At 38.8% G+C, this 27700-nt stretch overlaps 1 protein-coding gene across 10 annotated transcripts in view; it reads left to right on the top strand.

The window, feature by feature from the left end:
• Positions 1-27700, top strand: part of OXR1 (oxidation resistance 1) — a 260724-nt gene that overhangs the window by 9910 nt on the left and 223114 nt on the right. For 9 of the 10 annotated variants that reach the window (XM_064706328.1, XM_064706317.1, XM_064706325.1 and 6 more), the window contains one exon: positions 24038-24116. The exons of the other annotated variant lie outside the window; for it this stretch is intronic. In XM_064706328.1, the coding sequence (XP_064562398.1) occupies positions 24038-24116 (79 nt within the window). Of the gene's footprint in view, positions 1-24037; positions 24117-27700 lie in introns of those variants that run through there. 10 annotated transcript variants of the gene reach the window in all.

Below are 27700 nucleotides of genomic sequence, written 5' to 3'. Positions count from 1 at the left end.
GAATATAAATGGTGCCAATCTACAGAAATACAGACTGATGTGGTGTGAGGCAGTGAAGCTGGTGTCAGCAGCTTGTGGTGTTCTAGGTGCTTGTACCTGACATTTTATACCTCAGTGCTTCAACAGTGGCACCATGCAAATTTCAGTGCATCCAGCATTCAGTTTCCATGCCAGGATTATATTACTCAAGTGTGTTTGGAGTTCTGGACTGTTGCAATTTTAAACCCCTAGTGTTTTGTCATGTGTCTTTGTGTAGGAAGATTCCCATTTAATACAAATTGAACTGTGATAAATTAATGATTGTGACCAACTCTGAGCTGTAGGACATCTGAATCCTGCAAATGTCTTTATGTTAAAGTTACAAGCAGTGGGCTAATTTGAAAGACAATCTTATTACATCTTCCAGACTGTTCTTGGTGCATTGTTAATCATACCTCTTCTCAGTTCAAGAAAGGTAAAATGATAGTATTTTCTCCAAGGAAAACAAGGTTATCATCCATTTCTTGATTGTGGATGAGAAATGCAACGTTCTTCCTGAAGGACTTCAGAATATAACCTTGTAAGAGGCTTTCTCCAACAGACATCTATTGCATCCAAGAGAAGTTAGGAGAACACAGGCAAGACTTCATTCTGGTAAATCATCACAGCTAAAGCAAGATTACTGTCATTGTTCCCTAGTATGTGATGTTTAGAAAAAGTTTCTGTTCTTTGAAACAATAGTTTTTTGTGTTACTTGTTTTGATATATTGTCTCAAGTAGGCTCTTGATGTTGAAGAGAACATAGTTGTATTGATGCATAAAATATATGTATCACTTTGGATGAAGGAAAGTTTTACTCTGTACAAATGAGCATTTGTATTTATACAATATCATTGTGATTTAAGGTACTTGTAAGTGTGCGTGACTCCTAATTATGAAAAACAACACTGAATCTGAGGCGGCCATTTGGGTCAAAAATTTTTTTTGCCTATCCCAAATCATCTAGTCAGTCTGCCTGTGCATTCTTTGGCTTTTTTGAATCTTTAGTTATTATGGATTCACTTTTAGTATTGCTAATTGGCTACACTAAGATTTTCTTTCTTAAAATAATGCTGATGCAGAAAAGTAGTTTCTGTGAGACCACTAGGGGGGTGTTTTAAGAATGGTTGCACCTTGGGAACCTAGTCTCATAAAATAACTTGAGAATGGCTGGTTAAAGGTGAGCTACAAAAACATTTCATTTCAACCTTAAATTAAGGTATTAACTAAGAAAGCTTGTGACAGGAAATTACAGAAACGATGGCTTAGTCTCTATGGGTACTACTACATTGAAATTCATACCTAAACTTGTACTTTTTTCTTTCTTGCATGCTATCTGTATTTGGAAGTTCTAGTTCTGATCTTTCCTATCAACAGATGTTTTTGCTACGAATTTATGATCTAAACCAAATAAAACTGTACAGGGCAACAATAATTCCTCAGTAAAACAAAGAAGCTTAACTCTTCTGTTAAAAAACTATTTCATTAGGCTCTAGAGTCTAGGACAGGGACAGACTTTGACTAATTTTATTTTAACATATGGAAGAGCTGGATAATTTTCCCTTGAACACCTCTACAAATCAACAAGTAGTGAAAAATAGGTTCTTCCCATGTGTTAGTGGAGGGTCAGATAGTGTATTGCTAACAGCTTTGAGCCATGTGTGGAAAATATTCCTACTTTCTGTTCATCAATAGAGAAACAATGATGTTTATATGTGTATTTTTTGTCTTCTACTTTCTGGCTGATTGGTGGAACTAAGCTGCCATGAGCTGGATATGCACGCTACTAAAAGCATGAATTTTTAGTTTTTTATTAATCAGCTTTAACAGCACATAAGGCATTTTCTGGTGCAACACCACTGATTTTATTACTTTTTTTGCATGTGAGTGGTACCTAAGTGTTGTTCACCCCAATGGACAGAATGGCTGCAAAACATATTGCTGTTGGTAATGTGGTCAGAAGAGAGAGCTCATTCTGTGAGATAAACCCTTGAGTATTTTAATTGTAATATAGAGAGGAACAAATGCCTCAGTTTTGCAAGGTCCAGCCTGACATGGTGAGAAAAATAATTTGCACAAGTTTTTTATCCAGTAGTATTTTGTGTACCTCTTTTTTTTCAAAAATTGCAAGTACCTCTACTGTGCTTGCCAGTAAAACAGAGCTTACAGGAAGAGAGCAAAACCCCCCTTCATTCTCTTCCAACTAATTTGATTCCTGCTAAAATCCTGTTTATGTTTGGAAAGGAATGACCTTGAAACATTGTAGTTCACAGTTCAAATGTTTTGGTAAATATTGGCTTATATACTGGGTGACCTGAATAAAAATAATTAGTAGGCAGTAGAATCTTTTGTTGTTGAATTTCTCATTGTCTTTTTGAGGTGTTCATTTTTTCATGTCCCTCTATTTGTTGTACAAAGGATATATTTAGTATTGTGGAATCAATAATGACATTTCCCATTCCATGGTCATAGCTCTTATTTAATGCTTTCAGCACAGTCATTTTTATAGATGCTCTGCATAATGTATCAGCATGGGCCAGATTTTTGTCTGTGACTCAGAAAATGTTGTAATTATAATGGTGCAAGCAGCTCCATCTCTTACTTATGAGGCTATAGTCATGGTAGTGAGTTTTCTACATGAATGCAGAATTTGTAAGCCTGCACCAACATTAAATAAATAACCTCTGACAAGTGTTGAAATTTTATTTCAATTATGTGCTAGTGTTTGGTTTCTGTCAGAGGGCTCTGTTATTCTCCAGCATCCCCGTTATGTGCATGCATTTGCAGTGGAGGGAAGGTAATTTGTGGCCTCCTGTTCTGCTGGGTAGTGGTGAAGCAATTTTGGTAAGAATGTACATTGTCACTCTTGCTCCTCTTATTCCCTGAATCACTTTGCAAGTGCCACAGTTGAATATTGCTGGAAAAAGTGCCTAATGCAGACAGCCTGAAATTATGTGAAAACTGCTTGTAATAGCCTCAGTTTAATACCAGAAACAGCATAGAGGAAACTATGCACAAATATAAATAGCCTGAATCATCAGCTGCTGGTGGAAAACTCGTGTGTGCATCCAGTCAGGCAGAAAAAATACTGACTTCCACTCTAGTTCAACAAAGCCACATGAGTTTTTAAAACTCATAGGCATGGGCTTAATTATTACAGTGTATCAATTTTACCTGAATTAAGATAAAGGAAGCAGTGTGATTTTACATTAACCAGATGAACAAAGCTGGACTAACACCAGTGTCCAGTTTGGCATTAGCAGGGTACAGGTGTCTGGATTGCCCTTTTCTTGTGTGCTGCTGTGCTTTTTGGGATGATGCAGTTCTCAGGTTATATGTGGACGTCCCAGCTAAGAAGGGTAATAAGATAAGCCCCCTTTGGCTAAAAAAAGAACTGTGCTAAGCTTGAGGATGACGCACGTGTAGGCTTTCCTTTGGACTTCCACCTGGAACTGCAAGAATACATGAAAACCCCCTTCCTCCTCAGCTAACGAGATCTAGGGGAGTCCTGTATTGAACACTTCCTGTTTTTATCTGCTGAGAGCAGCCTCCTAAAGCAGGCACATTTCTGACCTTTATTCAGTGGTCTGTCAAAATGTTTGGTAGGTGATGTGTGATGTTCTTGCTCAACCCTGATTTCAATTCTACTATTGTAATCCTAAAAATTAGACTATTAAACAGTGGAATGAATGTCCAGGGTCATTTTAGTAGCAGTTGAGCAAGAGCACTGTTATTATTGATCTCATTGCATGTAGAGTTGAATCTAATAATAAGATATTATTTAACCTTTTTGATGGTTTTCATATTAATAATGACTTACAAAAGAATTTAGAACATTAAGAAGCAACTAGATATATGTTTCTGAGGAAAAAGAATAAAAAAATTAAAACCAATTCTAAGTTTTAATTAGAAAAAGATTAACTGTATTATAAGTTTTATTGCAAAGGCATAACTAGGTCCCATTTTCTTCTTCCGTAGTTGAAATGTCTCATGTGAGCATTTATAAATCTTAAAACTCTGCAAATGGAGACTTGAATACCCACACCACATTTCACTTCTGTCTTATTGATCTTAAGGCATTGTCAACATTGACAAATAGACAATTGCAAATCCATCTTAAAATTGAGGTGCTTGCCATTTGCATGATATTCTCTCATGAGGCTCCTCTGTCTGAGATCTGTCTTTTCAATTACCATTTGCTGTCACTCAGAACTTCTTGCACTTTAATATTATAATGCAAATACCTCTGAGTCTATCCAGGTTTGTCAGTCCTTTTTCTGTTTCCATGCTGTTTTCAGTCCCAAGTAGATTTAAAGAAATGTCCTCAAACAACTTGATTGGTAAAGGTTCACAAAGCAATAGTAACAGTTCATAATGTCATGGTTCTCTGAAAAACCAAATAATTAGTTTGTTTCTCTTTTGAATTTTTAGTGGAATTACAGCTTCATAAGACAGAATTTAGGGCTTCAACAGAACTTAATTGTCATGGCATAAATTATTTTCAAGATAAGAAAACTCTAGTATTGGTAGTATTTGTAGTATTCCTAGTGATGAAAGCAAAACAAAGTGACTTAAGAGTGCATGTGGTGCTTGTACTTCCTGTCTTATTCCTGTAAATGTAATTGGCCAGAAAACAAAAGAAATACCACAATAAAATGTTCATTTAATTGGCTACTCTGTTTTAATGCTAAGGTCAAAGGAGTATAATGTCTGTGCTGATATTTTTTGCTGTTCTAAATCTTGGGTCTTAGCTGTTCCTAAATAGAATTACATTCAGTCATTACTAGACATGATTTTCTGCAGTGCTAAATTCTTACTGATTTTTAAAAGTTCAGAAATACTTGGGCCTTTACTGAAGACAGTAAGAGCTGTGTGGTGATAGTGGTTGAAATCAGACAGAAAGTTGCCTGCCAGGACACAGTGCACACAAGACCTTATCTTGCCAGGCTCCAACATTGAATTCTGCATAACCAAATTTGAACTTTGCTCTTGAATTTCCCAATGAGGGTGTCTATCTTTCTATTCATGGATGACCCCAGCTACCTGACATACTACCTTATTTTCTTAAATTCAGCCCTCACAAATACTGTGTCTTTATTTTTCAGGTTAAGAATGGCATCTTTAGTATTCCTGTTTTGTAAGTAGCAGTACAGGTAACTCAATTGAACCCTTTAACTTCTTTTTGTTTGTGTACATGTTATAGGAAAACTAAAAGCAAAGAGTCATTGTGAGATGTTTGGCTGCAAAACTAAATGCTAGAAGATGATAACAAACTGAGCATTTTTTCTGATATTTTACAGTGTTCCTTTTGGAATGGATATAACCTGCTTTTAAATTTCTCCAGTTGTGGTATTAAATTTCTTGAGTATCCAAATGTGAATCCTGTGCCTCTTACTGTTGAAAATGCTGTAGGTTTTGCTCAATTACTTCCTTGTCAGTGTGATTCATATATTTTCTACAATATCTCTCATTTGACAAAGTAAACGTGTGTACTATTTCATTACTCAAGTGGTGAATTTTAATTTGTTTTATATTTTAATTTTTTCTTGAGAGTGACTTTATGACCTCAGTTTTATGAGTCAAAAATCTCCTTTCTGTGAAATCATTCTGCTTTTTCTATTTGAGTGAGGCAAATTCCTATGTACAACATAAGTACTGAACTGATTTTACAGGCTTTTGTTAGGAAGTTTAAAGGGATTTTTGATCCAGCTCTGATCTTGTCATACATATTTCCTTAGGATTTCTGTAGTCTGTGTTTTAGTGAATGCTCTGATGTGAATATCTTGAGTCATTCATTGTCTGTGTCCTTTCAAGTGCTTTGGATAAAGACTGTGTTGAATGTGTGTTTAGGGTGGTTTGTGCAACACACATTGTTCCATTCAGCTCTGTGCTTCTCCCTCTGTTCAGAATGAAGTGGGTATAATTTTGGCAGCAAGATTTCATTCTACTTGTTGCTCATTAAGTTGCAAACTCCGTCTGGGGAAGATATTAATTCCAACTGTTATTCTGGTGCAGCTTGTTGTGAAGTTATTTATTTCAGACTGGGACTGACCAGTGGTGTGTCAGATAAAGAGGAACTCCTTTGGAAATCTTTTTTAGTATATTTAGGTGTGTACATACAGCTTCAGACTGTTTCATGTCCTAGTTGATCTATGTTTTCTTGAGTATGTTTATGACTTCCTCTCTCTCTCTAAAACATGTAAATTTTCATATAGATTTATCTATTTTCCTAATTATTTTTTTTTATTTCACAAAGTCAAAAATAAAATTGCTCTGACCTAGATTTCTTGCAAATTCTTTAGGTTTTATTGCAAACACTACTTGGAAATTATAGTTCAGTTTGAATGGGAAGATTTAATTTTTTTTAAATTGCATTTTAGCTGTCAGATGGAGTATTGTGTCTAGTATTGTGTGAAGTGTTGTTTCTTCCATATGCAATTGAAGGTTGGTAATTTAGACTCAGCCTTTTGCGAGCAATTTTTCACAATATTTAAAATTCCTGTCACATAACAGAGGATCATTGTGAAGTATTTATGGAGGGAATAGTCTCTTCTGATGTTGCTAGATTGGTCTTGAGATCTTGTTTCTAATTAACAAAAAGAAGCCCAGCAGCATCCTTTCATATCAGGAAGAAAACCAGGAAAAAATGTAACATTGAGATAAGACAAAAAGAAAAAAAAAAAAGATAAGTTCTTCAGCAGAATCTTGGAGACAGTCTCATGAGTTGCAGTTTTTCATTTTAGATTTAATTTTCATTTGGAAACTGCTTAGGAAAAATAAAAATAAAATATAAGACAAGACTTTTTTTTGAAATAATGATCTCTTCTGATCTTTCGCTACATTTGGCTGCTGCAAAATACAATAATTAGGTCATAGACATATAGCAGCAAAAAAAAAAAGTAATAGTTTAAAGATAAGTCTAATCACAGACAAAATCTGATACTCAGTATACTCTGTGAGTGGCTTGCCCTCTTTCCTCACAGTCTCATGGGAGTGTGTTCCTTCTGTAAAACCTTCCTATTTTCCACATTTTGCCCACCCCTCCTTGGGAAACTGTGATTTCTTGCAGGGAAGCCTGCTAGGAAGTCCCTCTGGGAGCAGGTGTGGACCCAGAGCATTCTTCTGCCACCATCACTCGCCATCTGGGCTGCTTTATTCACTTGGAGTTCACATTCTCAAACATATGTACTGATATTTGTTCATTTCTATTTTCTCTCCTGTGTGTATTTGTGTATTCATAAACCTGCATGTCTTGAACAGTGATGGTTTGCATTCTCTAACCCAGGAGTAGACAAAGGGCTTAGAGCAATGGATATTTAGTTTATTAAAAAGCAGAATATGTAAACCAGCATTTTTCCTAAGTTCTGTGTGTGTTTGATATTGAGTCTTTAATGTCTATCATCTCCTGCACCCTTGATTATATCTTAGTGAAAGGAAGGATGTCAGTTCTAAAAACTACATTTAGAGCTGTGACAAACAGCTTTCATTGCAAAATGGGATTTCTGATGGAAGGAAATATGCTTCCAAACAGTAATTCTGCTTCCCAAAAAGGCAGGCCCACTGTAATACCCTATGATGGGGTGACAATCCAGGGCAATCCAGGCAATCTGCTTGTCTCACTGTAATTTGCTACATATGCTTAGTCCTGAATGATTTTAAATTAACGTCTTCATAAACCTCCATAAGTGGGGTGTGTGCCCCACTAGATTAATGCATTTAAACATGGTGGTTCTGTTCCTTCATTGCTGAACAAAGAGTTTCTTAATTCTACTTTGCATACATACATATGCTAAAGACCTTACTTATTAATAAAATATAGTAACTATTTTTTCAACCTTCAGAAATCCATTTAGGCAACAGATGAGATTACAGTTGATGTACCTGGATAGACAGGTTGTGATTCCTATACAGCTTTTTGGAAATATTGTACACATTCTCTTGTGAGTTCAGGAAATAGGCAGCTCTTAGTGAAGTTTACAGTGTCGAAAACACTGTACATCACAGGGAGTGATTTGTATTCTTTGGGCTGTGTTCTTTAGCTGTGTCAGGATGGTAAACAGAAACTCCATGTTAATCTGACTTAGTAAGGAGCTTTCAGGATGCAAGTTAGCAGATTTGTAATCTGCCTGTTTGTAAACAGATACTGTTTTTGACCTTGCTTCTTCTGGATGTGCTTCATCACTGCAGCTTCAGAAAAGCAGAACACATTTTCCCCATTACCTAAATTGCACAAAAAAAAAAAAAAGGAAGCCAGAGCTTTCTGCCATAGATTTCTCAAATAACTGCATTATACCATAGCTGAGGGCCTAGTGCTGTTTTCATGTTCTTATGCAATGCTTTTAATCCTCAGTGATCAGCATCCTTAAAGAATTAGAGTGTCCAGTTTTTCATTCCCATTATTTTTATGGGCTAACAGTACACATACACTTGTGCTGCTTAGAAACAACTGTGTGAAATAAACTGATTAATAACGAGCTGTATTTAAGTGTTCTGCTGCTGGGCCTGTTGTCTTTTTCTATTACTTTTTTATTCTTGTTTTTATTAGGCAAAATAAATCATGCTTGTCATTTAGCTGGCTGAAAAAAGGTGAACACCAAATTCTTAAATTCTACCTCTTTCAAGTGCTGAGTGTTAATTTGGCTTCTCAGTAGAAACTGTCTTGAGAGGCAATGTGACTATATTATAATTGTGTGAAAGCAAAACATCTGCAAGACTTTAGGAACATCAAGTAGGTTTGTTTTCTAATAAGGTACTTGAGAAGGAATTAAAATTATTAAGAAGATATTACTGCTGTGACATGTAAAACAGCAATTACTGCTGTGACATGTAAAACAGTAATCCAGTGGCTTGTATCTTCCATTTCTCACACAGAAAGCAGAATTTCCTTAGTGGGAATCTCAGAGACATCTCATCCTTGGAAGTTTGCTTGCAGACCTTTTTCTTTCTAAGATTAAGTGACCCAAAAAGGTGTCAGGTTGGGTAATACTGTGGAGATTTTATTGAGAAAATAGGACCAGATTTCACAAAGACTACATATTTTTGCATTTTCTTCAATGCAGTATATGCCATGTCAATCATATCTATTCTTGTGTCAGTGGTGCTTTAGTCTGGCAGTGGGGTGTTGGTATTCCTGTTGCCTTTTGTATGGGAAGTTAAGCCCCTGGATAGCTTTTCATGGTGTATGCCCACTCAGAGTATCAGCACTTGATCCATGAATCCCAGCTGCAGAGTGAGAGTGTAGTGGTCACTCTGGATCTAACTACTGCTCTGTAGCAACTCATTTTCCTTTTACATGAGCTTTTTATCCCATGATTAAAAATGTCAAATCCAGAAACAAGTAGCTGGACAGAGTGAATTACTCAGAAGTGCTGGTTGCAGTCAATTTCCCCCTGCTAACAGAAGTAATCAATTTACTCTTTCTTCTTTTTTAAACCCAAAAGTATACCTGAAGCTGACCAAGGAGCACATGGCTAATATCTTTATCGAAAGAACTTTTAATTGATTTATATTAATTGATTTGTGAAGTCTCCCAAAATTTTGCAGGAGCTGCTATATTTCTTTATGCTTAGTGAACTCCTGCATCTTCCCAAAGTAAAAGAGTAGGTTCTGATACTGGAGACTATTGCAGCACTGCAAAGATGGCATGCAGCACATCATGTCCTGGCACATTGTATCCTGCAATCAGTGGGCAGATACTCTGTAAAGCAAAATTGAGTAACTCTATAGCAGACTGAAGCATCTGTCTCACCTGCTACCTGTCTTGGCTTCATGCCTCTTGCACCTGATATCAGAGTCACCTTGCATTGCTAGAAAAGCTGACAGGCTTCTGGAAGGTATTTGGGATCTTGACTTCACTAAATCTCATTACTCTGTGTGGTAGAATGCCAACTGCTGCCATTTTAATTCACACTAAATAACCACCAAGTTCCTTAAGGTGAGTGGAGATACTTAATTAGGAGTAAAGCTGTAAACAGAGTTTCAAAATCTCATTCAAGGAAACCTGGAAGCGACTTACAGAGAAACAAGACAATGGCCATCTTGCAAAGAGCTGCCTTTTTTGCTCACATTCATGTGTGTGCACTAATACCCATGTGCACAGCACCTTTGTCTCTCATGGAAAATTTGCAGTCAGTTGCAATTTGGATTAACATGCTGTACTGTAGCCAGATATTCAGAGAAAGATTTTGGATCTGAATTACCCATTTTCCTGCATAAAATTATTGGCTGAAAACTTTTTTGTTTTCTTTTTTTCCAGCTAATTCTAATGACCATAACTGAATTCAGTGGCTTTAGACTGAAAAAGAGTAGATTAGATAAAGAAGGAATGATTTTCTGTGAGGCCAGTAAGGCATCAGAAGAGGTGGCCCAGAGAAGCAGTGGATGCCCTGTCAGTGGAAGGGTTCAAGGTCAAGTTGGATGTGGCTTTGAGCATCCTGGTCTAGTGGAAGGCATTGCTGCCCATAGTTGTGCCATGCCCATAGATTGTCTGTTCAAGTCCTTTCCAACACAAACCATTCTATGATTCTGTGACTCCACTTCAGCTTCTCCAGCCATTTTAAGTAAATAAAATATATTCAGTGGCAGTGATGATTGATCTGCCTATCATATAAGGAACTATGAAGCAGTTTGTAGTGTGTTAAAGACCTAAATGTTGGTTGCTTATATTCAACTTCTCTTTTGGGGAAAAAAGATGTCATAAATGGCAGAGTTAAGGAGAGAACTGCAGAAGAGAGGTAAGCAAGCAATGACCAAATAAAAACTGCAAAATGGAAGGAAACTTATTTTGGTTTCCTGAACATGATACAGAATGAAAAATGTTTACCAGTGTTCATGACTAAAAAGAGAACCAGGTCATTCTGCCTTTCTTCCCTTCTATTGCCACTGTAAACACTCCCTCCTAACAGACCCTTTCAAACAGTTTTGTGTTTTTAGGCATTATCTTGCATGTCATGATGCTACTACATGCTGCCTTCCCTACTGAGAAACTATTATAGCACGCTGGACAATAAAGGCTGCCTGCTGTGATGAATACTGGCTACCCAAGGGCAATGACATCCCTCCTGACTTCACTTCTGAGTTGCTGACTGTGCCTCCCAGCAGACCTATATGAGAGATCTTAAGAATAAACTGATCCTCAGTTTTTTTACTTAATCTTAACTGGTGAAATAAATTTTTAAAAATCCTAAAAAACCGAAAATTGTTTCAAGTGTTAAAAAAAGAAAAAACAGTTTATTGTTGTGTACAAAGTAACCAACTAACAAAATTCACTTTGTTAACAGGAGGAGGAACTGCAAGTTAGCACAGATGGAGGAAAATGGTTTTTAGTCTACTCTATACAACTTGGTGACTTTATTTTTTATTTTTAATTTTTCTTAAGGCTTAAAAGAATGTATTTCAACATCTGACTTATGTATGGTTTCTCCAAGCTGTTTATAAATAAAGCTGATCAAGACTTCTTATTGATCAGATTTTGATTTCTTCTCCCAGACAAAATAAACCCAAGAATGCTGCATTTATCTGCATGTAGGATTATTCTTTTCATGTATTTAGATAATTGCAGCAGTAGTTTTATCAGTTCTTTATGAATTTGGAATTTCAAAGTAAGAGTCAGTTTCCTTCTGTGTTTGTTATCTCATGCTTGGTTTTTATTAATTTTACATTTAGCTTCTGATTTGATTGGTATCTTGAAAAGTTTGTGATACAAACTGTAGCATTCTGATTATAAAGATTTGGAACAATCCTTTAACTTCTGTTACATTATTTAGCTTTCAGATCTTAGGGTCAATCCAATTATCCTACAATGTTTTCCTGATCTTCAGTGATGATGTGCAATATTTTTGTTGCAGCTAAGCTACACTAGGCATGTTTCCCTCTAACAGGTTGTTCCTAATTCTTTCAGAACCTACTGTGCAGCAGACATATTTGATTCCTCAGGGTGCAAAGACAACCAGAATGACCTATTCACTGCTTGTGTCTTACCCCAAAACCTGTAATTAAGTCTGACTTTATTGAAGCTGTAGACTCTTACAGGGTAGTGACATGGACATGCAAGCTGTGGTCCGAACAGAACATCCCAGTATCTAGAGCCTGGAAAAAGCACTGCTTTCCAAAGATTCTTAAACAGTTGTGATAAATTTTGATTTAGAATAACATGCCAGGAAAGAGATGCAAGAACAGTTTCACTTGCACACACTGCAGTGTCTCAGTTTTTTAATTGGGTGTGCCAGGATTTGCACTGTGCCAGCAGGTTGCCTGGTTTGCTGGCTTGCTGAAGGCTATGGCATCTCTTCAACTGGGATTTCCTGGGCTCAGCTCCCACTGTGGCATCTTTGCACTTTTTTAGGAGATACTCTCAATGGAGTTTTTTGAAGCTATTCCAATAGTTTCATGTGACCCACTCCAGGAGATTTTACCCCAAATCCATTAGCTTGAACTGTGTTCTTAATCAGCTGTAATCAGTTTCCCATATTATCCAAAATGCTTATTCTGGTTGCAAAATCCTGTAATACCTACATTACCCTTGACAAGGATGATTTTCAGTTCTTCCAGTAGCCATCTTTTGGATTGCCAGGGCTGTGCCAGGGCCAACAGCTAGGCCAATCTTACCTCTTGTGATACTGTCTCCCTAAAATCATCCTGGAATAAAAGGTTGTAGAGCCTGTGTTTGAAGGTAGTTTGGCAGTCAGGAACCTGGTCTTCATTATAATTAAGTGATATCTGAGCAGCCCTCTCTCAAACCCTGCAGAACAGCCACCTGTGTTTGGCATACCTGGAACCCAGAGGGGCTGTCATCTGAGGTGCTGATGGGGAAATCATCAGCACTTGAGAAAATGTAACCCTGAGAGTGATGTCTCCCAGAAAAGTTTTAAAAGTTATAATCTGGTGGTGTTATAAACTTCTTGTAGCAATAGGAATACCATTATTGGTGAATGGATGCAGTAATTTAAACTGCAGAAGAGGCAGAAGTGTTTATATTAAAGATCTGTAATTCCCATGTTCAACCTTTTGCTGGGAGGAGTTACATACCATGCAAAATTTTCTTGGAATATAGTTTCAAATGCCAAATTAAATATCTTATTTTTTATTAATAAACTGTTTGATGTGAGTAGCCTTGTGGGCTGTTCATTCCAACAGCCTATGTGGTCTGAGAGATTTTTTTTATACTTCAAGGGATCATATTAATATTCAGCTTTAACTCTTGCTGTCTGCTCTGCTACCTTGCTAATCATAAATTTAACATTCCAAATGGCAGATTTTGAACCTAGGACAAAATTACACTGGGCACAAGTATAAATCATGTGAGGAGTGGCTGGAGAGCTGCCCTGCAGAAAGGAATCTGGGGCTGCTGGATCTGGGGCAGCCTGGCAGTGGGAGCCAGCTGTGTGCCCTGGCAGCCCAGAGGGCAAAATGCATCCAGGGCATCAAACACAGCAGCACCAGCTGGGATAAAGAGGGGATTATTCCACTTTATTTGGTGTTGATGTGACCTCATCTTGAGCACTGAGCACAGTTCTGTACCCCACCATTTAAGGAGGACACGCAGGTACTTGAATGTGGCCAGAGGAGGACAACAGAGCTGGTGAAGGGGCTGGGAGTCACCATCCTGTCAGGAATGGCTGAGCACTTTGGGATAGGACTGGAGAGAATGGCCTGAAGTTGTGTCAGGGGAGGATTAGGTTAGATTAGGAAAAAGGTGGAAATCAGAGGTGGTTGGACACTGGAACAGGGTCCCCAGGGAAGTGGTCACAGCACCAGCCTGACAGAGTTCAAGCAGAGTTTGGACAGTGCTCTCAGGCACATGGTGTGACTTTTGGGGTGTCCTGTGCAGGTCCAGGAGTTGGACTTAATGAACCTTGTGGGTCCCATCCAACTGAGCATGTTCTATGGTTCTATGGCCTGTTCCCTGTACCCGTGGCTATAAAGCTGCTAGAGAAAGGTGTCTGTGACACAGGTGCCTATTCAGAGACGTGGCAAACTCGCAGCAGCTCAGGACAGTGCAAGACACTTCTTTAGTTGTTTTTCTGTTCAAAGGCTCCATTGCTGTTGCAGAATATGAGATTCTTGTAGTCTAGATCTGTTTTTTTTTTTTTGGCAGGGGAGGGCAGTAGATGAAGTCATTTGAAAGCTGCAAGAGTAAGACAAATGGAGACATGTCAAGAAAATACAGAAATATCTTGCATTTTAGTGCAATTCAGATAAGAAATTTCTTATCTGAAGATGTAAGGGATGGAAAAATAATTTTAATCTATTCTTTGAATTGGTTTGTTCTTACCAGCTCTTGGCCTGGGGACAGCAGAGGTTAACAGCAGTGCAATATTTCCTGTACTTCTACATGACAGTGAGCAGGGTGGTGGTGGTAAAATATGCTGTACTTGGACTACTTGCTCTAGCTTTAGTTTCAATGATATTTTGGCCCCACAGATGATTGATGGACTCAATATTTTATTTCTTTTATTTATTTGTCAAACCTGAATTCCTATGAACTTAATGGTTTCCACACTAAGATATATAGGAAGCTGGCTGAAGCAATCACATTAATAAATTCTTTTTGAGAAGTGTGATATATTGCTGAGTTACAAGAATTTGCAGATATTAGACGGGGAATGATTAGCTCTATAGGAACACTGGGAAAAAGTCCTGAGAGAAGTACAGTAAACTGAATGTTAGTTACTGATACATGCTGATGAGGAAGAAGAAAAATAGCAAAATGGAAGGTAGACCCAGCATCTCCATATGAAAGAATAGTAAATAATTTCTATTTTACTCAGTTTGCATTGAATACCATCTCCAGTTTTGGGTATCTACAGTTTAAAATGTGAATAAGGGTGATCAGAAACCTAAAAAAAAACATGGTGTCTAGTAAAAAATTAATTTTACATGAATGTTTTGTGTAAAAAAAAAAAAAAAACCCCAAACCACTGGGGACACATGGGAAAAGTGCTTAAATATGTGAAGTGCTTTTGTGAGAAAGAGTAAAGAATTGTTCTCTGTGTCTGCTGGGAAAGTAACAAATAACAAGTTTGAGTTGTGGCAAAGAATTCTGGCTTTGGAAACTACTCTGTAGGGAGTTATGTGTTTTGTGGGGTTGGTGCTTGGAGACAGGGACCACACCCCCCTCAGATCCCTGTGACAGCAGAGAGCTTTACTGTTCAAACTGACTTTGTGCAGGGGGTTTGAAGCACCCTGATCTGCTGCTGGTTGGTGTGACCCCCACCCAGCCCAGCTCCCTGAGCAGTCTGCAGCTTAGGGTGCAATGTGAGTGGTGAAGTCCTTGTGGAGATTTGAATCCAGCCTATCCCTGCTCATCTCAGGACTTGTTCCACCTCTAGGCTGGCTGAGGTTGAAGGTCTGATATGACCAAATTTATTTGGCAGCTACAAGCCAGCTGCAACTGATACAGGGAACAAATATCTAATGTTTAGAATCACAATGGATCTCAGGCTGTACAATCTCCATCCTTTGAGGTTTTTAACAAGAGGTTCTAGTTAGGCCAATATATATTAGAAATGGCTTAAATACATAATATTTTACTTTGGACAAAGATTAAACAAGAAGCAGTCTCCTGATAACTTTTAACTGTTTAGCACTCTTCTGTGTTCATTAAATTTCTGACACTAATGTGATCCGCTTATTGTTTGTTCTACCAAATAGAGACTTAAAGGTTCAGCATGTTCTTTGTTGAGCACATCATTGGCTGGTTTCAGTTTTGGGGTGCTCCTGGGTTTTTCCTCTATTTTTTGCTGACTTTGTAACATAAATAAATGTGTGTTCTAAGAATAGTATATTCTGTGAGAGTTAATTTTGTAATTTCTTATTGGAAAGAAAAACAGTGGAACTTGGTCTGTTGATCTTTAGGAGTGCAAAGTAAGAACTGTGGCTGCAGCCAGTGTTTTTCAGGGTGCTACTGTGAGAAATTAGTGATGAATTACCTTTAATTCAGCCACAGCCACACGTGAGCCTTTTGTGTTATGATAAATCCACCTCAGCTACAGCTGTGCTTGGTGGGGTGAAAGCTGTGAAAGCTGCATAGTGCCAACAAGTGGAATGCTTTAGTTATTTACCAAACTGAAAGGGTACGATTTGGTCTAAAGGACCTCTTTACTCGTTCTTACAGATCTGGCCCAAAATTTTGGTCTGAGAGTGACACAGTCTGTAGGCTGCAGCACTCTTGGATCTGATTCTAGCTGAGAACTTCACTGTACAGCTTTCATCTTCAAAAGGAGCAGAAGTAGAAAGCAGCAAAACTGGATGTATATAATTTGGGAAAGGAAAATAAGACACTGTAAATATTTTATATTGTCATTTCTGTATCTGTTACTTTCAAAACATAGCATGACAACCATTAATGTCATTAAATGAATGGCAGTGAGACAACCACAGTGATTATGAATGAAAGGGATATTTTGGTGTTGGTAACATAGGAATAAATAGATAGACTTGGCAGCTGATTAGGGGAGACAGTAAGTGAACTGAGAAGAGCTTTATTTAATACAATTAGGAAAACCTGCATTATCAAATCTTGAGGTATAGTCTTCAACCATCTAGTGACTAAGCACAAATGCTCTTCACATTGTATTGAATAAATGTCATTCTTTTTATTATCTTCTTTTTGAATAACAAGCTAAACAAAATGAAAGTGTTTGAGTATCTACTTAATAAGAAATTGATATATTGAAATCACTATTTCTGTATAGTTAAGTGACATCTTTAATTTAGATATAAGTAATTACCACTGGAGCTGTAGTTAAAAAGAAAATCATTATCATAGCATTAGTTTAAAAGTCAAAATTTGAAGAACAGAATCTATGTATTCCTAAGATGAATCTACTACTGTTGTTGTCTCTGGCTTCTGTAATTAGGTCCAAAAACCCCCTGTTATGGCTCTTTTTATGATAATAGGCTAATAAACTCATGTACTTGACATATTCTTTCTTATTTATCTGAGTTGTACTCACTCTAGTCTCTTGAAATAGTTCAGATAATTACAGCCAAAGCCTATCTATCCTCCAGAAGTTTCTAGCTTTGGTTTGGCTCACTCAAGTCTGTACAGTTCTGTTCCCTGCTGCTGATCACATGTAGCTGACATTATTTTATTCTGAGGAGAGAGGGTGTTTATCTGTTAAAAAATACAATGCTTGTGAAATACTGGATTAGTTTACAGTGCCACTACATTTCATAATAGAGCAAAAGAGTACAGAAAAGAGCAGTTCATCAGCTTTGGTCCCAGGAATTGTCTTATCTCTACATCTTTATTTATGTGGAATTACTTATGATCCCTGCAGTCCTCCCTCTGCTGCTGTAAATTATATAACTGTGTTATATTTTGTCTGCAGCATATGGAAATCTGATACATTTTCTCAAATGGCTTGTAATCAGACAGAAGTAAAACTGGGTTTACATGGCAAGGATTTGGTAGTGGGGAAGTTGCAGGGGTGGCTTCCCTGAGGTGACATTGGGAGCCATCCCAATGTGTCACAGGGCTAGCTCCAGATTTTCCAAGGTGAAAATCTGAGATCAAAGCTGAGCACATCAGTGATGCTGGTGGGGCCTCTGTCATAACTGTTATAAAAAAGGGTAAAAAACCTGTGGGGCAGCTGTGAGAGAGGAGTGAGGGGAAAAAGAGGGGAACAACTCTCTAGACACCAAGATGAAGAAGGAGGGGGAGGAGGTGGACTGGGTGTTATAGCAGAGACTCCTTGCAGCCTGTGGAGAGGAGCAGAAGGAGGTGAGTTGCCCTTCCTCAGCCCATGGGGAGCCATGGTGGGGCAGACATGCACTCTCATCCACTCTGCAGCCAGTGGAGAGCCTGGGCCACAGCAATGTGAGCCCTGAAGGAGGCTGCAGCCCACAGACAGCCCACAGAGAGGAGCCCACGCTGGCACAGGTCACCCCTGGAAAGGACCCACCTTGGAGCTGTTCATGAAGGGCTGGTTCCTGTGGGAGGAGCCCCACACTGGAGCAGGAGCAGCTGAGATGAAGCGTTTTGGGGTGACCACAACCCCTATTCCTCATCCCCCTCTGCTGCCTGAGAGGGGAGATAGAAGTCAAGAGTAAAGTTGAGCCAGGAAAGAAGGGAGGGTGGGAGAAACTTTATCAAGCTTTATAAATCTTTGTAAATAAAGAAAAATAATGAAAACCTGATCAGTCCTGGCTATTGCCTGTGAGTCTTTTCTGTATTCATGCCATTTTCTCCACATCCACTGCTTAATTAATAATAAATAATTGATGGTCCAGCAATTCTGCCTAGAGAAGGACAAGCAGTTTTTAGCAGTCTTACCCCCTCCTCCCCATTTTAGATTTCCAAGGAACTTAGATTTTAAGACCATCTAAAAGATGTAGACAAATGTACCTTTATCCTGAAATCTTAGGAAAGGAAGTTCTATGTGCTACCATGAAGGTGAAGGAGGGTAAAATACCCAGGGCAAATATTCTTTTTTTCTGTGTTTTTCTCCAATTTAAAAATCAATACATTTCTTTAGCATGTCCACAGAGATCATGCAAAGAAATGATTTCCTATTGCACTAGTTAGGGTTTGTCTTGAATTGCCTACAGGCAGAGTTGGATGATCTAACAGGGGATGAGTGATAGAGCACAGCTACACCACCACATTGAATATATTGTGTGGATTTAGAGACAGAAGCTACACTTGCTGTTTCCTTCAAGCAGAAAACAGTCTGTTATCCTGTCATTGTATTTGTACCAGCATGTTTTAATGATCCCAGCTTCAACCATCATTTCACATCCCCTTCTCTGTTTTCCCTTCTTCATACCTAGACTTACAGTATCACAGGATAACTCAGTTTGGAAGGGACCTCTGAAGGGTTCTAGCCCATCCTCCTGCTCAGAGCAAGGTCAGCTCTGAGGTCAGTCCAGGTTGTTCAGAGCTTTATTCAGATGAGTTTTGAGACACACAAATGAGTGAGGCTGCAGAACCTCTCTGGGCCATGAGGTTCAGTGCTCACCTGAGCTTGCTCCAGTTTATCAGTGTCCTTCTTGCATCAAGGGCAGGCTGCAGAACTGGATGCAGTATTTCAGGAAGGGTCTGATGACTTTTTAATAAAGCAGTATGATCCCTCCCCTCTGTCTGTTGGCCCTGTTCCTGCTAATAAAGTCTGGAATGCTGTTTACCATCTCTCTGCCTGAACATGCTGCTGACTCATGCTCAATTTGCTGCCCTTCCAGCCAGGCAGTGCCCAGCCTATGCCATTGCAAGAGTTTCTCCCTTCCTAAATACAGGACTTTGTATCTGTCCTTGCTGAATTTCGTGAGCTCCCTGTCAGTTCATGCCTCCAGGTACTGTCCAACTCTCCTTGGGTGGCAGCCTTGTCCTGGGCTTAAGCTGCACCAAGGGAAATATAGATGGGATATTAGGGAAAAGATTTTTATGGAAAGAGTGATAAAGTTCTGGACTGGCCTGCCTGGGGAGGTGGTGGAGTCACCATCCCTGGATGTGTTCAAAAAAAGACTGGATGTGGCACTGAGTGCCATGGTCTAGTTGAGGTGTTAGGCTGGGTTGGCCTCAATGACCTTGAAGGTCTCATCCAAGGTAGGGATTCTGAGCATATCAACTGATCTCCCCTAATCTGAGGCCATCTGCAAACTGGATGGTTGTGCATTCCATTGCCTCCTCCAGGTCTTTGATAAAGATCCTATTGTGTAATTCTGTATGAACATCCTTTGCCATATTTTTTGCTCTAATACAATTGTTTCTTAGCTGAAAATATTTTTATTCTTGATCCTTGTGCTCAGATTTGCATGTCTTTAAGCAGTCAGTGTGAATCTCTGTAAATTATGCTTAAATCTGGTGCAAATGAAATAGTTCACTGAGATTTTGTGCCAGTTTTAGTAGCCTCTTTAAGACATTTTAGAAATCAGTATTGCTGTTAAGTCATAGCTTTCAGAATTTATTTCCAAGTAGATGAATGATATTTCACATCTGCTTCCATGCAAGGTGACTGCAGGAAAGTGAGGGTGGTTTTCCAAGGCTGTTATGCCGCTTTGCTCTGAGGACAGTTCCTTCCACCAGAGAGGGAGTAGATTCAGCTGAAAGGCAGCAGTTGACACAGATACCCTCAATAAGCCAGAGAAATGCTATGGGAAATATTTCTGTGCAAAACCAAAAACTTCCAGTGCAAATGAAAAAAGTCCAAATCTTGAATTAATGTTTCATTTAATATATTGTGTTACTGTATCAGTTGTATCAGTCTTTTTTTTTTTTTTTTTTTTTTCCCAGAAAGGGTAGTTGTGCCTGAAGGAAAAGGAAGTTGAAGAGGCCAGCAAAGTTTGTGCTGATATAGGTAGCAGTGCTGGGTTAATGGTTGAACTTGACCTCAAAGGGTTTTTCCAACCTAAACAATTCAGTGATTCTGTATCCAACACCTTCCTCTTCCTACTTCTGCACCAGTCACTTTCAGGGGAAGGGAACCTGCTTCAGCTACTCATCAATTTTATGCCTGTTGGTTTCCCTCAAATAGCTTGTCCTGTTTCCTGAGACCTTATGTCAATCCTTAATGTTTTTATTTATATCCAAGAAGAGACAGAAAGCACCAGAGCCCTTCAGTTAAAATGCTTGCAAATATAAAGGCAGTCCTGCCTACTAATGTAAAGTGTTTATGAATGATGTTCTTCACTGGAAATGGAAAAAATCATCAAATGATTGAATAAATTTGGCTTAAAATTTTCTGTGTCAAAGTTCCACTGTTGCTCACGGGGTCATAAGCAACTGCCATTTTTAAATATGGGAGCTGGACTTCTAGGTCACAATTTAAATACCTCTGAAAATTGGATTCTGGAGCGTGAATCTTGTTATTTCTAAGAGAAATGGAATGCCTGACTCAGATCTTTTAGCACATTTACACAGTTAGGGTCCATGTTGTATAATCAGCTGTCTGAATGGCTTGAGACACTTAATACGTGCACTGGGGCAGAGGCTGAGTTGCAATCCTTAATCTGATCATGTTTCATCTCTGAGCTGCATATCTGACAGTATAGGCATAGCTTCTGATTAAGCCTGACAATCAAAAATAAGGAGCTGGAGTGTGACTTCTCAGAACATGCTGGGAATGTGTATGCCCCAAAACCATTGATTTTCAGTTGGAGTGGACACTTGGCCTACTTAAAGCTTTCAGAAATTCCCAATCAAGACAAATAACTAGAAGCAGGCATTTGTTATGCTTTCAGTGTAGAGAGACTGGTGTTAGTAAGTGGCAGGGAGAATAATTGCATGGGAAGGAAAATGTACTTCAGGCTGATGATACTTGTGCTTCTTGCCCAGCTGCAAGGCTGTGATTCTGGAACAAGAGAGTATGGAAAGGAAGAAGGAGGTTCCCTTCAACTTATTGCAGCTGTACAAGTTAAGGAGACACACTAAAATAAACAACAACAACAAAAAAAAAAAAAAACAACCAAAAACCCCTGCACAAACCAAAAGAGAAAATGCTTTAAGAGCAGCTGGTAAATTGAGACAAAAATGTCATTGCCTCAACCCATAATGAAATATAGTGCTGTGAAAATGCTGCTTCCTCATCTGGAAGTAACAAACCATTTCACCTGGTGTCATTTTATCTGATCTGACATGGAGACATGAAGTCCCCCAGAGCATCTTACAAATTTAGAAGGGAGTTTGTAGACAAAAATTCTCCTGTCAGTCAAGATCATGTAATCACAGCTTCTTCCTGATGGACAAAACATTTGTATTTAGATATCCCATTTACATTTAACAAATCAACCAAACTGGGATAGAATTTCTGCATTTGTAAGCTATTTTTGCTTTAAACTGAACATTTGAGAGAAGGGCAGAAAGGTTGCACTGGCATCAATATTATGCAAGGTGAGGGCAGTGGGGGTGTGCAGTGGTGATCACCAGGGAGCTGAACCAGGGCTGGGAGCTGCTGCATTCTCGTGGGAAGGAGCTGGTGGCAGAAGCTTCATCTGGAGGGGCTGGCACACGCCTGCACTTTCCAGGTGCTGTTTAGCTGCTCCTTAGGCAATGGTGGACCAGAGTGCTGTGAACAGGTGTTGCAAAAGCAGCTTGATTTTTGGAGCTGGGAGGATGCAGGGCTTCCAGAGCACTGCCTGGGCTTCTCATCATAGTTGCTCTTCCCAGTTTGTGCAGCATTTTGAGTCTCTGCTTTCAGTTCTGCTGGGACCTGCTTCTGGCTGCTCTGGGAAAGGCTGAATCCTGCTTTGGGAGGGTGAAGCTGCTGGGGAGCAGTAGTGTCAGCCTTGTCCCAGCTGTTAGCAGAGCAGACACACAGTATTTCTGCTCTCACTTGCCTGCAGTGGTGGTGAGGGGGTGCAGGGGTGGCCTCAGCACCCCAGAGGGCAGGTTCCCTCTCACAGACTGGTGCCAGAGCCCTTTGCCCCTTTGCCTGTTGGAGTCCTTGACTTGGGTGGCACATCAAGGGAGGATACTGCTGGTCTGTGTGGGGCTGCAGAGCTCCGGGGGCCTCTCCTGGGGACCCACACACTTACTTGCCTGGGGAAGGAGCTGCTGGGGGGCAGTGCTGCCACTGAGGGGGACCTGGGCAGGCTGAAGAAATGAACTGGCAGGAATCTTACAAGAATATTCAGCAAAAGCATGTGCAAGGTTTTTCCAGGGGGATGGAACCACCTTGTGTAAAATGATGGGCTGGGGATGAAATGCCTGGGAGGCGGTGGTACAGAAAGGGATCTGAGGGGCCTAGAAAACTGCATTTTGCATGAGAACCAGCAGGGAGTCCTTACAGCAAGGAAACACCTGTTTCTCTCAGCTGCATGAGCAAAAGCTTTGCCAGCAGGTCAGGGGAAGGTCCTTGCCTTCTGCTTGGTATTTGTGAGACTGACTGTGGAGCACCATGTCCAGTTTGGGCTCCCCAGAACAAGAAGGATATCAGCTTATGGACACCAAATAAGCTGGCCAGGGGACTGTAGTAAATGCCATTCACAGAAAGCTGAGAGAGCTGAATCAACTGAGGGTCAGAAATGGCAAGAGACCACCTCAGTATTGACAACAAGTACCTGAGTGAAGGGTGTAGAGGAGATTGAGCTAGATTTGTCTTGGAGGTATGATAAGAGACAGTAGACACATGATATATAAGAGTATATATGGTATATAAAAGCTTATGATAAGAGGCAGTAGACACAGGGTATAATATGGAAAAGTCTGATTAGATGTTACAAAATATATTTTTACCATGGTGGTGATGAGGTACAGGAACTAGTTTCCAGAAGAGGTTGTGGACATGTTGAAGACCCAAGCTGACACACCTCTGAGCAAAATGATCCAATTATACTTGCTTTGAGCTGAAGGCTGGACTAGGCACTTTCTCCTGACCTAATTATTCTAATATTCTGTAATCTCATATTTTTATGGAAAAGTTGGAATTTCTCTTTGTAATAGTAATAGCAATAGCAATAATAATAATAATAATAATAATAATAATAATAATAATAATAATAATAATAGAGGTCTGTATTAAGTAGACCCACACCAGGAAATTTCTTATTTATAATAATGTTATATATATATATTATATATAATGCTATTTATAATAATTCTGGAAAAATTACTAATTTACTGAGATAGTCATTCAACAAATTGAGCACCAAAACACAGTTAGTTAAGGTATAAATTTATATAGCTTTGTTCAGGCTGGAAATTCTGAACAAAGCTATATAAAGACCTGTTTTACTGCTTTAAAGCATTTCACTTGGGCACATAAATTTCACTGTAAGAAGCAAGGACTTTTAGATGTTGCACTATCATATAATATTATGCCTAACTCTTGTTGAGTAACTGCTCTAATAATGTCAGGCTTAAGCCCTACTAGGAGGATTTAGTCTTCGGGTTTTTTTAACTTTTATCTTGTGTTTCTTAGCCTTTGCATACTTTTGCTAGCTTATTTTTTTCTGTAAAATTGCCAGGAATTCTCTGAAGTTTCACTGGAAGATGTTTACTATGTATATTTATTTTTCAGGATATTAAAATCAAAGTTCTGAGTTTCTTGATTTAAAAATATCTCTTTTTCTTCTCATCCAGGTCAATATAAGCAGCCTGTGCAGAGCACTGCATTCATAAATGTGAAACAAGCCCGCACCATCATGTTTGGCACTAAGAGGTCAGTTTCCACCATTTTTGTTATGCTTTTCATCTCAAAAAAACCAAAATAGTATGGCTGTTGTGACTAATCTGAAATTTTTTACATTTTCTAAAAATATTGTTGTACAAAACACATCAGCTAGATATGTTACTTTTTCTATTATAATGGTAAGGTTTTCTTTGCTGTAAAGCTCTGGTCTGCTTTGTCAGGTACGTGCCATGCAGGCCAGGTAGCCTAAATGGCAAAGAGAATCCCCAAGGCAAGAATGCCAAATGTATCATGTGTAAGAATGCCACTGTCTAGTGCTGGAGGACATCCCTCCTGCTTTCTAGTATGGAAAATACCACCAGGACAGCAAAGCACAAGTGTAAGATAGGTTCTTTTCTGTCATATTAGGGAGTCTGTACTGATATTAGGTAGTGTCCATCTATTACTGTCTTTGATTTAATGTCATAAATGTCTCCAAAAAATCAACAGTTTTGAGTCCATGTGTCTTTGATAAGCATCAGGTAACCTGTATCTGTCATCAGCCAGTGTGCCCCTGCTCCCCCAGCTCCTGCAGCCACAGGAGCCCTCATGGCACCCTGAGGCTCCCTGTCAGGGTATCAGCTACTGCACCTCTGGATCTCCTGCAGGGCAGTGAGATTTCCCTGTGTAACAGAGATACTATAGACCATTCCCCTCATTGAGAACTCCCTGGGTTTTGTGCTAGTTGGCAGCTTTTGGGTTTTTAGTAGAGGCTAGTCATAGGCTTCAGCACTTGTGCCCCAGATGCATGGCGGCCTAGTGAAATGCTTGCCCTGCGCAGCAGCAGAGTTCCTTTAGAAACACCTCACTCTTCTAAATTGTTGTGAAGGGGGAGGCTGCCTTGCCCTTAAGAGGCACATGTGAAGAAGAATCTTGCATGTCTGCAGGAGCCAGAGGTGGCATATGATAAGAAAAATGAGGTTGGTTTTCTGAAGCTCCTGCTTGGGTTGCAGGAGGTTTCAGAGTGAGCTGCAGCCCTGTTGGGGTCAGGGCGCTGCCGGGGCTCCCCAGCTCCTGCCCTCCCACTCACACGGCCAAGAATTCAGCTTTGTGCCAGCTGAAGGGGGATTGGCAGCCAGCTCCAGACTGCTACCTTGTATACAAGATGCATATGTAATACATTTTTAGGGTATCTTTACAGTAAAATGAAACGTTGTATTTTTAGATAAGGGCAGAATCCGTTGTTTTGTCAGTGTGATGAGTATGAATAACTGCTGAAGAGGGTACAGTAACAATCAAACACTTCCCATTTGAGGATTTCTGCTTTTAATTAATTGTCTTTGCAGAATATTAGCACTAAAGTAAATCAAAGACATTCTACTAAGTGACATAATTTATTATATTACATTATATTTAGGTGGGTTAGTTATTTTTTCCAGTGTGTACTTTAACCCCCTATGAACTCTCTATGGCCTGACCTAAAGAATTTTTCCCTCCTAGGATCACCTCTTTATCTTAGCATTATAAAGAAATGGCAAAATTAAGAATTTTTTGATTAGTAGGCTTGAATTTTTTTTTTCTTTTTCCTCACAAATTTAATCTTGATTACTTTGCAAATGAAAATTCCTCATAAAGAATATTACAAGCCATGTGAAATTTTCTTCCATATCTACAAACAAGGTTTTATGAAAAAAAGTGCATTTGGGGAGCAGAAGCTCCTTGTTTTTCTGCTGTACCGTGTTCTGCCATGCCTCACTTTATGCAGATTCTCACTTTTATGCAGTTCTGAATCACTTGCAATAAATAAAAGGAGGAAAAGAGTCACAGTAGACCTCCATAACAGTAGCCTTCTATGTGTAGATGAGGACATTACAATTACAAGCATTCTTGAGATTGGTACCATGTTTTAGTTAGGCAGTGATTGAGTACTTGTCAAATATTCTATTCTAACTATTGCAGTATGTTTTGAACTTAATTTTCATAGAGAACTATTTATTGTGATCAAGAAAATCTTGAGGTTCTGTTGATTATTTTTAAAGGCTGTAAATGCCTATAAATAAACTGCCTCTGTTGACAGTTTTTGAAATCTTGGTTTGATACATTAGTTCTTTTCCTAAAAAGAAATACTGTATTCATTTGGAGATATAATGAAGAACAAATGTATTTTTCTGGAGGAAAGGACAACTTAAGATTTATTTTCTTGCAAAATTTGGTTTTAATTCATTTTAATAGTACATTACTAATTATAATCTCCATGACACTTTTCATGAAATTGCATAACTTTGACTCGAAAATAGAGTTATCTCCTGTCACCAGATCTATGGAAGTTGTCAGGTGTATATAGTATCTCAACTGCTATTTCAATGACAATTTTCTCTTAATTTTGCATATAAAGTTAATTTTTAGGGGATAATCCCTGTTGGATGGGCTGGTAAAAGTGACTCTCCAATCACAATAGCTTTGAAAAATTTTGTATGTGAGGCAGATATTTCTCAGCTGCTTTATAAGAGACTGTTGCTAATGGGAACTGACAAAGCTAACAAAGAGGTGAATTCCTCTTAATTTCAGTTTAATTTGAGAGCTGATCCCATGATTTTAAATGCTGAACTGTTGTTCTCTGTGTTGTTATTGTGTTCTCCTCTCACCCATTGCTCTATCGTGCTATTTTTTTCTCCAATTAATTTAATCTGCAATAAACACCAGCATTGAAATAGCAGAGGTCAGTACATATTCCAATGAGTTCCTGTGTGTTGTATTATTCATGTTTTATACTTACTGCCATCTTTCAAGAGCAATTGCTGATACTATTCTCCTCAAGTGGAACACAAAAGTATTTAAATAACTTTAGGGAAGGGATTTTTACTTTGTGGGAACCAGCCTTATGTATGGAAGAAGCACAGCAAAGAGAGGCCCCAAATCAGTGTATCCCCAGGATCTGCAAGGTCGATCTTGTTGGAACCCTAGATACTAAGAATTTTAAACTTTCTGTGCTGAAAGGCACAGAGCCACGAGAGAACACTGCATTTGACCTAAGACTGTAGAGAAGGCTCCCGAAATTGATTAATAACACTGGAATTATGGGTGTGTAATTAATTAGAAGTGTGATCTTACAGAGTGAAAAACTTAGATTTAAGATTTTACTATGTAGTAATATATGAGAGTCAAGGTAGAAGGTCTGACTGTCTGCCTACCTCTGTTATCATGATGTTTAGGGATGTTGTACTTGCAGGGACCCCTGTGGCAGGGAGGAATGATGAATCTGACTCCATGTTCTCAGAAGGCTAATTTATTATTTTATGATACTTTATTGTATTGAAGAATACTATACTGAAGAATATATATATACTGAAGAATATATATAAGAATGTATATATACTGAAGAATAAAGAAAGGATAGTTATACCATGCTAAAAAGATACTACTGAAAACTCATTACTCTTTCCAGAGTCCCAACACAGCTTGGCCCTGATTGGCCAATGAGTGAAAACAACTCACACCAGAATCCAGTGAAACAATCACCTGTGGGTAAACAATCTCCAAACACATTCCTCATGTGAGCACATCACAGGAGAAGCAAATGAGATAAGAATTGTTTTCCTTTTTCTTGGAGGCTTCTCAGGAGAAAAATCCGGGGT

Source organism: Zonotrichia leucophrys, chromosome 2 (genome assembly GCF_028769735.1).
Source record: "Zonotrichia leucophrys gambelii isolate GWCS_2022_RI chromosome 2, RI_Zleu_2.0, whole genome shotgun sequence".
NCBI lineage: Eukaryota > Metazoa > Chordata > Aves > Passeriformes > Passerellidae > Zonotrichia > Zonotrichia leucophrys.
This window is presented reverse-complemented; position numbering and strand designations above follow the sequence as displayed.